Genomic DNA, 13,314 nt, shown 5'->3' on the forward strand with positions numbered 1-13,314 from the left:
TTTGAAAATTTTATGACATACTGTACCATGATGTTTTTTGGAATTTTATGCCGTAATATACTAAGATGTTTTTATGCCATATTATACAATGACGTTTTTTGATATTTTTACGCCATACTATACTATGACATTTTTTGACATTTTTATGCCGTAATATACTAAGATGTTTTTATGCCATATTATACAATGACGTTTTTTGATATTTTTACGCCATACTATACTATGACATTTTTTGACATTTTTATGCCATACTATACAATAAAATTTTTTGAGAAATTTATGACATACTATACTATGATGTTTTTGGGGAATTTTATGCCTTAATATACTTAGATGTTTCTTATGGCATACTATACTATGACATTTTTTGACATTTTTATGCCTTAATATACTATGACAATTTTATGCCACACTTTACTATGATGTTTTTTGAGAATTTTATGCCATACTATACTATGACAATTTTTTGACATTTTTAAGCCATACTATACTATGACATTTTTTGAGAATTTTATGACATACTATACCATGATGTTTTTTGGAATTTTATGCCGTAATATACTAAGATGTTTTTATGCCATATTATGCTATGACGTTTTTTGATATTTTTACGCCATACTATACTATGACATTTTTTTTCATTTTTATGCCATACTTTACGATTATGTTTTCTCACATTTTTATGCCTTACTATACTATGACAATTTTATGCCACACTATACTATGATGTTTTTTGACAATTTTATGCCTTACTATACTATGACAATTTTTTGACATTTTTATGCCATACTATACTATGACATTTTTTTGAGAAATTTATGACATACTATACTATGATGTTTTGGGGAATTTTATGCCTTAATATACTAAGATGTTTTTATGCCATACTATACTATGACATTTTTTGACATTTTTATGCCTTGCTATACTATGACACTTTTATGCCACACTTTACTATGATGTTTTTTGAGAATTTTATGCCATACTATACTATGACAATTTTTTGACATTTTTTTGCCATAGTATACTATGACTTTTTCTGACAATTTTCTGACATACTATACCATGACATTTTTGACAATTTTATGCCATACTATACTATGATGTTTTTTGACATTTTTATACCTTATTATATTATGACATTTTTCACATTTTTATGCCTTAATATACTATGACCCTTTTTGACATTTTTATGCCATACTATACTATGACGTTTTTTGAAAAATTTTTTGCCATTCTATCCTACGACAATTTATACTATACTATACTATGATGTTTTTACACATTTTATGCCTCATATGTCATGTTTTTACCCATTTTTATGCCTTACTATACTATGACGTTTCTTTTATATTTTTATGCCTTACAATACTATGACATTTTTTTGACTTAGTATACCAAGACAATTTTATGCCATACTATATTATGGCGTTTTCAACATTCTTTTGCCTCACTACACTATGAATTTTTCATTCTTTACGATACTTAAAGGTCAGTCCACCTCAAAGTTCTCCCATTTCCTCATATATGTAGAGCAATTTTATCACAGATCAGCTTCAACTACATATTTCTAAAGATGTTTCTTCATGCAGAGGTTTAGTTTCTTATAAATTGTTTTATTACATTTACTCAGGTTTGATCTTTTAGTCTTCAGATTTCTATGACACCTGTATTAAAAATAATAGTTTTTACACTTTCAAAGCTGATCTCTGACTTTCCTTCTCTTAGATGGTTAAATCCCAAACCTGTGGTCAAATTCAGTAGCATGAACATTGTGAAACAAGCAAATCTCCAGGAAGCAGATGAAACACAATTCCCCACTCTATCACTTTCTGAAGTTATTCTCTTTATAGCATGAAAGATGACAAACCAAATATTCAAACCTAAAGGGAGTATTTGTTATGTATTTGTAATGTATAGTGTATGTTGGTGTGTTAATCAGTGTAATTTTGAAGCTGATAAGGGTGGGACTTCTTACTGCTGCATAATATATAATGCATCATTATGCATTAATGAGTGGGTGTGGGTTTCACAAAATCACTGAGCAGCTACAGAATTAAAATATAAAGATATATATTAACCCTTGTGTGATGTTCATATTTTTGTTACTCAGCCAGTGTTGGCGGGTCTGGTGGACCCGCTGCATTTGTTGGGGTTTAATTCAACACAATCAAACAATTTTCTATTAAAATACTTAACAGATGTTTACTTCATCTCAATTACAAGCAATATACAGTAAACAGCATTTACTTTTATGGTTAATATTTGCCCTTTACCTTTCTTAGATCACACTTACAAATTAAAGTGCTACTCGATTTTGTTTGTTTTTTAATAAAATGTAATAAAAAAAGAAAATCAATAACAATCAAGATATGATTGGAAAAAATTCAACAAATTTACAAATGAAGCAAGGTTTTTTGTAACTATTGATTTTCATTTATTTGAACACCATTTGAAATTTAACCTCCTAGGACCTGGCGTCCACATATGTGGACCTCACATTTTGGGTTCTCTAGACCACAATACTAACTTTTTCTCAACAAAGGCCTGGTGACCACATATGAGGATATTATACTGCCACTCAGTAATCGAAATTTAAAACTAATGTCCTCATATGTGGACATAATTTTTCTCAGGTCCCAATCAGCCTATATAGCAAAGTATAGAGCTCGGGTCTTAGGAGGTTAACAAATTCAGGTCAGTTTACACAACACAAGCTGAACACATATAGTAACCATGTCAGTTTAGACAACACATCAGCCCCATTGAACACATTGCCTTTTCATACCAGCCTATACAACACACGAGGGTCCATCAGGTTTCCCTGTGTAGACTTGTAAGTTCCAAGCATATGAGGAAGTGGCATCACAGGCAGCCCAGATCTTTATACCATATTTTGCAGGTGTAGATGGTATATACTGCCTAAAGGGGCAGTGGCCCCTAAATGGCATCTTTGTTTTGGAGCTAGCTGATGCTCAATCTCATACGCTTCTTCTAAGTCACTGTCAGACTCTGAATTTTCAGTAATGTGATCCTCACATTCTGAAACCTCTTCCTCCAGGCCTACATCATCATCAAAAGCTTCACTCTCTTCAAAAACCAATTGCAAGGCCCTCTGAACAGAGAATCTTTTGGCCATCTTGATCAGTTGTGATAAGGAACCACACTGGCAAAGCTATATTTATAGTGTCCCGCCCCCAATTTGCAGCTGGGATAGACTATGAGAAAATAAAGATTGGTTCCCGCAATACAGAGGGTAAGATGTACGGGAATGTGAGAGCAGACAGGTGTTGGTACTTGAATTTTGCAACAATGTTGCAACCTTGTGTGGGAATGGCAGTGGCAGAAACACAAAACTCACATTCACACACTCTCACTCACTCACACACACACACACACACACACACACACACACACACACACACACACACACACACACACACACACACACACCACACACACACACACACACACACACACACACACACACACACAACACACACACACCACACACACACACACACAGACACACACACACTAACAGCTGGCCCAGACTGGTGGAGGACAGAGTGAAGGTACAACAATTTCCATACTTTTATTAGCCCCAGGTCCAGTGGACCCGAACATCTTGTATGTAATAGAAATGTGTAGGGGGGGTGTACAATGTGTGGTCATTGAAAATGTGTTCTGATAAATATTCTTCACAGAAAATGAGCCAAGGCCAATGAGTCTGGGTTTGAAAAAATACTTAATCATATAATTTTTCTTTTGATAAAAAATGAAAACGGGTCCCACAGACCCGAACACCACACAAGGGTTAAAAAGATGCTGATTGAACTAGTTTTTGTGGATATACTCTTGTACTGTTGATGATGCTAGAAGAATAATAGAAATCAAAGCAAATCATACTGAAATAAAAATAAATTGCAATAAACATGGATAACTGTTGTATCATTAAGTTTTATTTTTTCTTCCCATAATTAATTTTTTAGCAACTCTAAAATGTAAAAAAGAACAACATTAAGATGCAGATATACAACACCTTGTCCGACTGAACCGCATTGCTCTCTGAAAAAAAATTGCATCCTCTTGTAACAGTATCATGATCCCAATATGTTCATACTACACTGCACAGCCCTAATATTATATAAGTGTCAAGCCCTGCCACATTCACTGTGTGTGGTTACAGTTCAGTGAATGGGAGACTCCATCAGTCCCTACTTATCCTTGCAGCCTGTCTGATCTGTGGCCTTCATCCTCAATAGGTTGATGCCTTCGCTGGTCAGCAGGTTTTTGGCGTACTGCACCGTCTCTGGAGGCAGGAAGCGTGACCTGCCGAGGATCCAGGCGTACTCAATGTGGAACAGGCGGAAGATGTCCGTGCAGGAGTACACAACGGACAGACTGGTGTAATCAGTGGTCAGAACCAGATATGGGCTGTAGGGAGTGACTAGGAGCAAAAGTCACAGAGAAAAATGATGATGATTAGAATCTTTTATTGTACTTTGTTTTTCCAATGAGAAGTTTCAATCAATGCAATGAGATGTTTACCGAGGGTGTACTAGATGTCAAGACCAAGAGCACAATTATCACAGTAGGATTTACATTGTTGGAGTAGGGACAACAGTGCTTAGACAGAGATTTCCACTAAGTATTGTCTGCATAAAGATGTAACTTATGAAAAGTATGTAGATAAAGAATAAAACAGGACCAAGCACTGAGTCCCGATGGATAATCAATCGTCGTTGTAAAATCTAAAAATGTACACTCACAGTGAGATTTGAACCTCGTCACCTTAAGAGTGATGTAATGCTCAAGTCTGCTAAAAAGGACACAAATATCTGCTGAGATCTAAATACTGATGCAAGGCTTTCACAGACAGACAGGCTCATTGTCATTGACATAACTAATGCAGTGAGGCTGCTGTGTCATGTATCAGCCGATAATATTGTCATTCATGAGGTATGTGTGCTCTTTAGCTACATAATCTCCATAATGAGTGGAAGGGCTGCTGTCTGCAATGCAAAAAACGTACTTTTCTTTTCCGTGCTTGTGTTCAGTTTTATAAGGGACTATGTAATGATCTCACTACTATAATTATTGGAAAGGTTATTATTCCGAAAACCCTCAACTACTTATAGCAATAAAAAGAAAGACAAGACTTCAAAAGATGACAGAGTTAGGCATTGGGTTTGTCTAAGAACAGTAGCGATGGCAAAAACAAAGACGATGAAGAGGATAAAAGAGTAAGAAGAAGAAGAGTAACTTACAATACGAGAAGCTGACTCCAAGTCTGGCAGGTTCTCTCGGGTCCTGAACTATTGCTGTCCCTTCTGCCACCCTTACCTTGTCCTTACTGAGACACAGGGAGGAAGAGAGAAAGAAATGAGTGGATTTTAAGTTAAAGCACATCATAAAATAACAATAATAATTCAAGTCTAACACTCATAAAGACAGGATTAATTCTTTATCATCTTTCATCAATCACAGAAGGAAGTGGTTATCCAGTGTTCCTTCTGTTTGATAATAATAAAGATACTCCATACTGACCACCAGGCCTTCGAGCATCAACTCAAGGTCCCTACACCCCACATCATCTGTTCTTTGGTCCACAAACTCCACACAAACTACTATAGTATGACTATAGTTAATGTTATAACCTGTGACACTACAAATAAATGTGCTGCTAAAGCCACTAGAGTGTTATTGTTATTCTCTGTGTAGACATGTGCTGTGCCTGTAGCCATGACTCAGGTGCACAGGTAGAAATTACACTATTGGTGTTGATGCCAGCGCCGACTGTAGAGCACTGGATCACCACTCGATCACCCAACGGTATGTGCAGCACTTCATCGTTTAATGGGCATTTAAATTTAGACATAACTGAGCATTACTCCACTGCACTGGTTGCATTGACTTTGCATTGACTGTTTAGTTGCGGTGAATTATCCCAAACTGAAAACTCTCTTCTTATGAAAGCTTCTGGTCCTACACGCTTGGTCATCGGCCCGAGTCTGGCCCATGTCAGACGGTTGAAAAATTTTCTGTGTGTACGCCAGAATTGGTCCAGATTTTGAAGTAGCATTTTGACAGTCATATGGGTCGGACTTGGGCTGAGGAACTAAGTATATATTCAGCCAGAATTAAGCCGAAGTGTCGATGAATACTCACTAGAACTGAGAGTTCAGCACCTGGATGGTACCGTCTGCCCTCATGGCGTAGTTCGCCTCGATGCACTTTCCTCTTGCGAAGGACGCAGGAAGCTTCGCAATCTCATACCACCTTCCCAGATACTGTGACAGAGAGAGTTATTGGTTCTGCGTATTTCACTGTATAATTTGTACTGTATATACACAGTGTGTTTGTGTGTGTTACCTGTTGGAGGTTGAAGTTGGGCTGGACTTTGGGTGTAGGACAGGGACCCCAGCGATAGGTCTGTGCTGACACCAGAGGGAGCAGCAGCAGGAGAAGGTAGACAGCAGCCATGGTTCCTTCAGGGGGAACAGGGGAGATTTATTTACGATATTTAATGTTGTAAAGTATCGGTTTATAGCATGGAGCAATGCCACACATGCACAGCACCACAGCATAACGGAAGCTTGAATTTGAATTTAAATTTGAATTCAAATATTGTTGCTGCAAAAATCAGCTACTGACCGGACGAGACACTGAAATGCTTTTTTGTGATTTTTAAGGGACTAAAATTGATTGTAATTTAGTTGTTAATATAGAGTATATAGGTATAATATTATAATACGTATTAATAATAATGATTATAATAACTATTTTATTTAATTTGTACAACTAAGAATAATAATTTTTATTTATAATGTCGAGAGTCAGTTGAAGTGTAGTTGTGTATACACAGGCCTGAATGAAGTGTGTGTATTTGTTTCTGTTGGGCGGCCATGATAACTTCATTGTGAAGGGTTAAACCTAAGTGTTAACTGAACCCAGTTGAACATTAAAGCCATGACGGTTGTTGAGGTACAATATTTGCATACCTGAAATCATTTACATTTCAGCTTCTGTTGTTCCCTATAGAGATGTCAAACAGTTGACTAATGAGATAGGAGTGGAAAAAACAGGCCTTTCCTCTGGCTGTGTCACATGCAGAAGCATCTTTTGTCTCTTTATAAAACATCACATGTTGCCACACCTGTTCTTCTGGTTTAACACAACACCTGTACCTTCACATAGACCAGTCAGCTACTTCTTTACATTGTTGTTTAACAAATAATAACAAAAAAAATCTCAAAGGATTTTTGCCTTTGATTTTGAAAAAATAGCTATTGTGATATGTTTCTATAAAACACTGACTCAGGAACACAGAAGATAAAACCAAGTGAAAAACTAGTTAAGCCAAAAACAATCAGTGTTTGAACAGAGTATGATCTAAAAACTTTATCATATTCCATACATAACTATACCATAAAACTACCATAATCATTCATCTCCTACACGCTGCAGTTTAGAATAATTCACAAGCTGTAAATGAAACTTCTTCTTACCTCAGGTGTGTGTCAGGTGAAGGTCTGAGGCTGCAGCTCACTCCGTCTGAGGAGCTCGAGACTCACACACAGTCTTTACCAGCAGCCGGGACAAACACAGGGTGAGTGTGTGTTACGTCACTCTGACAGCACGAGGCAGCTCATTAGCTAATTGTCATCATGCGCACATTCCCACGCACACACACACACACACACACACACACACACACACACACACACACACATACAATAGTGTATATGTAGAGACTGTGTGAAGGGTTAAATCATTTATCCAGGTCCCACAGAATTATGAGTGTGTGCTCCTGTCAGCAGTGCTCACTCTCACTTATTTACTTCTTCATCGCCATGGAAATGATGGATATAGCCGTAATGTATTATAGTTATTCAAGAAGTTACTGCACCTCATTGAATTTGTTTACAAGAGATGTATTTACATTTGTCTTTTGTGACCATGTGATTAGAACTTTTAAAAAAATATTATGATTAAAGTTTTATTTTGAAAAAAAAGAAGAAAAAAAAAGAAATAAATTCCTGTCTGCCATCGTGTCAGCCTACTTCCTGATTTTACCACCAGGTGGCGCCAAAGTAAAACCAAACAATCAGTTACTTCACAAACCGCAGCTGTCTCTGAAGTGTATAATGTAGCTGTAAGTAGATATGACATTTTTAAATGTTAATTAATGTAGTCTTTGTAAAACACTATGACTTCCATTCCTCACATGTTTATATACTGTTTAGAAAGAAATTTGATTACAGTCACAATCCTGATCTTTGAAAAATAACTTTAAATTTCACAACCAAAAAGTCAGAATGAGACACAAGCCACTGTCAACCATTCATCAACTCCAATGTCACTTTCTGATTTTTATTTTATGAGCATGTTTACTTTCCCATAACTTCAGGAAAGTGATGGAAAGTAATTTCTATTTAATTTGGCAACGATTAAAAACAAGATTTCTATTATTCTTATTCCCAGATGTTGCAGGCGTATAAAATAATGAGACCAGACAGACATGAGAATCTAATAAAGATTATTTATTTCCAGTGTTTGTTGAGGGAGAGCATTGCACCAATGTTCTGCTGTACACAGGCGAGATGTTCAGGAAAACATTGTCTCATGCAGTTTCAAAGATAAGTTTGCTGTTTTTTTTGTTGTTTTTTTTTTTTCTCCCAGGTTTAAGCGCCCATGCATTTTACTGCATTGAAAAAGACAAAGGGGGAAAAAATGAAGCAAAACTAAATGAAACAAACACTGACATAAATTTGAATTGAGTTTAACTAAACAGGAAAAAAACAAATCTGTGGAATGCCTGTGAAATTATTCTCCCCTAAAAATGTTTTTAAATTCATTCTTGTCTTGACAACTGTTGGTAAAAACAGTTAAAAAACCAAACAAATAAAAACAAAACGAGGCACTTTTTCTTCTTGAGATAAAAACACATGTAAAAACTTACTTTTTGGACTATAACTTGACAAAGTTTGGAAATAAAAACTACTGTACCAAGCATTACATACTGTAGTAACAGCATTTCATTACTGTTTTCAGTCTTTATTTGATAAAACTATAATAACCCTCCAAGTCCCTCAAGCTAATATCTGGCTGTTGTGACTGTACTGTGAAAAAAACAAACTTCCCCACAGCACCCAGCTCAGAAAGCAGCCCTCCATTATATCCACAAACTTCAAGTACAGGCAAAAAAAAAAAAATACATATTGTTTTTGAAAATGACAATATTGTCACAAGCAACTAGTGTTAGTCCAAAAAAGGAGCGAGTAATACATTCTTCATACCGTTTATAATAGGAAGAACTGAACCATGATTCCTTAGTAAAAAGGTTTCCTCCTTCATTCTTCAGTAAGAGTCAAGTCGACACTTTACGTTTCATTAGTGCTGCGTAACAACCTTCAGAGTCCATTTCTGTCCTATCAACATCACATGTCAACAGCAAAGTCACATTTCTTGCATTAGTAGAGTTCAGTCTCGAAGGAGGAAGTCCGTGTTTTTATCCGTGTCTGTTCCAGTATGGCCGACGAGTCAGTGGAATTACACACATAAAACATCTCTTCAGCATTATTCCAGTAACAATCATGGAAGCCTATACACAGTATGTACAGTAGATACATAAAGTATACTTTGTAGAAAAAATATTGTGCAGTAACCTTAGCTAAAATACCCACATTCGTACGATTACGCATTCATTCTCTTTTTGTTTTTCCTCACAGACGCACAAGACGAGAGCCGCTCCTGCCGTTTCACAGATACTGGTAGAACCGCGAGCGGACGACTTGTGCTCCAGAGAGTTTGTGTGGGTGAGCGTCCGCCCCGAGCGACGCTTTGTTTTTACCCTGCAGCCCGCTGCCGTTGACGTGCTCCCCCGCTAGCGGCTGCGCGCCCGGGGACGCGGAAGGTGGAGGTCTTTCAGGAGCGTCGTCCTGAGCGTCCGCGTGATCATCCTCAGGCACGGCTTTTGGTGCGACCTCTACGCTCGACTCGGAGCCTCTGCACCGCTCTCTGGCGATCCAGTCCCGGATGGAGAAGTCCTCGGAGGAGCATCTGGGCTTGAGGCGGTCCAGAGCCGACAGTTCGGCCGCCTGGTCCACCCCGCCCTGCTCCCTCCAGTCGTTGATGACCGCCAGCTCTGCAAAGTCTCTCTGCCCGCCCATGGTGTGCCTCCGCCGGATGTTCTTCTTCTTGCTGCGGGCGTCCGGAGCTCGGTTCTTCTGGGTGAACATGTCATCAGCGGATGTTCGTAACCTGAACTTCAGCCGCTCTGTGATCTTGAGGTGCCAGGCCGGTTCGGGGCGCTCCGACTCGCTGCGTGAAGACGAGCTGAGGCTGCTCGTGGATCGCCCTTTCTTCATCACCTCCAGGACTCGAGACAAGCGCGTGGAAGACTCTGTCCTGCCTTCGCTGCGCTCGCCGCTCCCAGCTACACCCTCCACCGATGACTCGCTGTCTGTCTTCTGTCTCAGGGACCACCGTCTGGAGAGGGTGTCGCACTCAATCATCCTGTGCGACGGAAAAAGGCGCCGAGCTTCCAGTTTTGGCGTGGTGCTCCCCTCCCTTGTTGCACCACCCCCTCTTGCTTCACTCTTCTCCTGACTCTGCTCTGGGCAGGGCGTCGACTGGCTGTTGCCGCCGCCCGGGGCAAAGACCGGGAAGTCACTTTCACTGTCCGTCTCCATGGGTCGTCCCTCGCTGATGAGCTCGCTGCGTTCGTCGTCTGCCTCCTCCCCGCCCTGCAGCTCTGGACTGAGTGCGCTGGACTCCGCTCCGGTCAAGAACGTGATGGATGAAGTGGTGGAGTAGTCGGAGGTGATGGAGCTCACTTCTGCGCCGGCAGACGCTCCTGCACCTGCTCCCAGTCCGGTGCACGCCACTGCAGGCAGGTCGGGGGACGCGCCCGCAGTCCACTTTTTGGGTCTTGAGCGTGGCACTGATGCTCCGGAGCTCATGGTCCCGAGGTCTGATGTGTTTTCATCCAGCTGAGACGGGGGGTCGGACAGGGAGGACTTCCCTTGAGGAGCCCTTTGGTAGCTGATGTTCGGAGAGCCAGAGATGTTCGGGGACGGGGAGGGGGAAGGTGACGAGTGCCTGGGTGGAGTCTTCTCCTTCAGGAATAAGGAGTTTCTGTGCTCTCTCTTGGCTTTAGGTGTCAGCTCCACAGTTCTCCCGTTCTCCTTCCTCTCCTCTGCCCGGACTTGTTGCTTGGCGTTGGGTTTTGCGTTGGGGCCAGGACGAGCCTCGCTCTGCGCCTCAGCCTGGAGGAGGAGGATGTGGTGGTTCGGCTTCTGGCCAGGGATTTCCTTCTTGGGGAACACGGCGTCCAGATCGTCGTCCGAGCTGCTAGGCTGCGGCTTCTCCTTTGACTTCTTTCTTTTGCGGCTGGCTGCAGCAAAGATTGAGGAGACCAGCAGCTCTCTGCTGCACTGGTCCTTCCCTGAGCCCCAGGAACCCTGGAGAAAGGGAAAGATGGAGGGAGAGAAGAGAGAGCAGGAGGAAACCAAAATGAGATCTTTTGATGCTGCGAATCACGAGGGAGCATATCAAAGAGAACTTCACCCCTGTCTTGAAACTTAAATCTGTACTCCACCTGCTCCCATGAAGCACCACAAACCAGAGAAGTGGACAGAGAGAAGGACATTAGCAGGCGTCAGTAACAGGGAGCACAGTATTGTTTCCATGCCGGATTTAAAGCAGAAGCAGCAGCAGCAGCAGCGGCGGCGGCAGCAGCACAGGATGAACTGAAGCGTCCCTGCACGAGCCTGAGCTCTGGCTGATGATGTGGCGATAAAGCTGAAGAGAAGCAGCCACGCTGTGACAGCACTGCAGCGATGAGAAGCGGCTGCTGTTGCTAACGGCACAGTCTGAAGGATCTCACGTCTGATCACTACATTAACCTGCGTTAACTCTACGTCACTCAGCAGGAATGATTCTGGGTGCTGTGGCTCTCTGGGTGCACAGGCTGGGTTGTACTAGATGTTGCAGACACTTAAAGGATTGTTTCACCCAAATTACAGAGTGCATATTTTCTTACTCAGCCCAAGCGCAGTGGTTCTCAACCTTTTCCAACTCACTGAAAATCTCAACAATATTAGCGGCTCACATCCGACCCCGTAACAATACGTTCAAATAATATGTTCTCAGAGCATTTTTTATTTTAATGATGACGATAGAACATTCAGGACTGAACCGAGGAAGCTCAATTTCTCTCTTTTGTTTGGAGGGGAAGAGATCGCATGTCTTTCTCACCAGCTATCTGTTTTAATTCTCCGGTTTTTGCCGTGGATGTGATCTTTCAGCGTTCAATCAGACTGAGATACAAACAAGTACATGATGAGGTCTGGAGGTGAGAATATCAAACTTCCTATGATTGGCTCATCACAGTGATAGAGAAGTTTTTTTCTTTATGTTTTCGATCCAAAAACATTTATATCTATTTTTTTTATATACTTGCATCTTTTCACCAAAATTGTACCGTTTTCAAAATGATTTGTCGGCCTTTGCAATACCTCCACAGCCCACCGGAGGGCCCCCGGCCCACAGGTTGGGAACCACTGCTCTGGTCGTATCTCGTCATGCAAAAAAAGGTTTTATTTGCCCAGGTTTTAAGACTTCTGCTCTAACCTGTTACAACAGGAGGCGAGTGGAACTTCATGTGCCTAAAAGTTTTGGTTGTAAAAGCTCCAAACAGTTTGGATGTTGGATTTCACCATATTTCTACTTCTGATTGCCAATATTTGTCTTGAAAGTCAAGAGCTGCTGGAACGTTGTTTGTAGATTTAGTTTCTCAAAAAGCTGCGAGTGCCACAATACACCTCCGTCTGCACCTCAGAGACGGACATCTCAAACCTTAGACACATAGAACTGAGACCATCTGAAATAAATGTAGAACATGATCTGTTACTGAGATTTGGGTGAAACAAGCTTTAACTGTTCGCTGCGGTAAGTTTGACGCTGATCTTGACTGGAGGTGGAGGCGATCTCACCACATACCTCCCTCCCTCCCTTCCTCCCTCCATCCTACACTAGCAGTGGCCTGAGAGAGAAGAGATGTCACTGGACACACACACACTCACCTTTGATTTAGCTGAGTCACTAGTCGGTGAATCTGTGGGTAAGAGAGAGACATGAGGGACATGTTAGATGGTATTACAACACGGATAAACACATGAAGTGCAACATGTTGGTGATGATTCAGAGAAGGAGGGCGGGGGGGTAGAAAAACAAAAAAATAAAATAAAATAAAAGGAGGAGAGAACCATGTGGATGAGATGTGGAGGGTGAAAACGCACGACAGAT

General features: G+C 40.7%; 2 protein-coding genes across 7 annotated transcripts in view; both read right to left on the reverse strand.

The window, feature by feature from the left end:
* Nucleotides 1-3,940: 3,940 nt before the first annotated feature.
* On the reverse strand, nucleotides 3,941-7,601 carry LOC130161386 (apolipoprotein D-like). Its single transcript, XM_056364652.1, has 5 exons — nucleotides 7,512-7,601; nucleotides 6,376-6,491; nucleotides 6,172-6,293; nucleotides 5,271-5,356; nucleotides 3,941-4,450 (listed from the first exon to the last, which is right to left on the reverse strand). The coding sequence occupies exons 2-5, from the start codon at nucleotides 6,484-6,486 to the stop codon at nucleotides 4,218-4,220; spliced, it is 552 nt and encodes a 183-aa protein (XP_056220627.1). The 5' UTR covers nucleotides 6,487-6,491; nucleotides 7,512-7,601; the 3' UTR covers nucleotides 3,941-4,217.
* Nucleotides 7,602-8,531: 930 nt separating this feature from the next.
* Nucleotides 8,532-13,314, reverse strand: part of LOC130160903 (rho GTPase-activating protein 21-like) — a 76,142-nt gene continuing 71,359 nt past the window's right edge. For all 6 annotated transcript variants that reach the window (XM_056363688.1, XM_056363687.1, XM_056363686.1 and 3 more), the window contains 2 exons: nucleotides 13,092-13,123; nucleotides 8,532-11,468 (listed from right to left, as the gene is read on the reverse strand). In XM_056363688.1, the coding sequence (XP_056219663.1) occupies nucleotides 9,765-11,468; nucleotides 13,092-13,123 (1,736 nt within the window). In that variant the 3' untranslated portion in view covers nucleotides 8,532-9,764. The remainder of the gene's footprint in view (nucleotides 11,469-13,091; nucleotides 13,124-13,314) is intronic.

Source organism: Seriola aureovittata, chromosome 20 (genome assembly GCF_021018895.1).
Source record: "Seriola aureovittata isolate HTS-2021-v1 ecotype China chromosome 20, ASM2101889v1, whole genome shotgun sequence".
NCBI lineage: Eukaryota > Metazoa > Chordata > Actinopteri > Carangiformes > Carangidae > Seriola > Seriola aureovittata.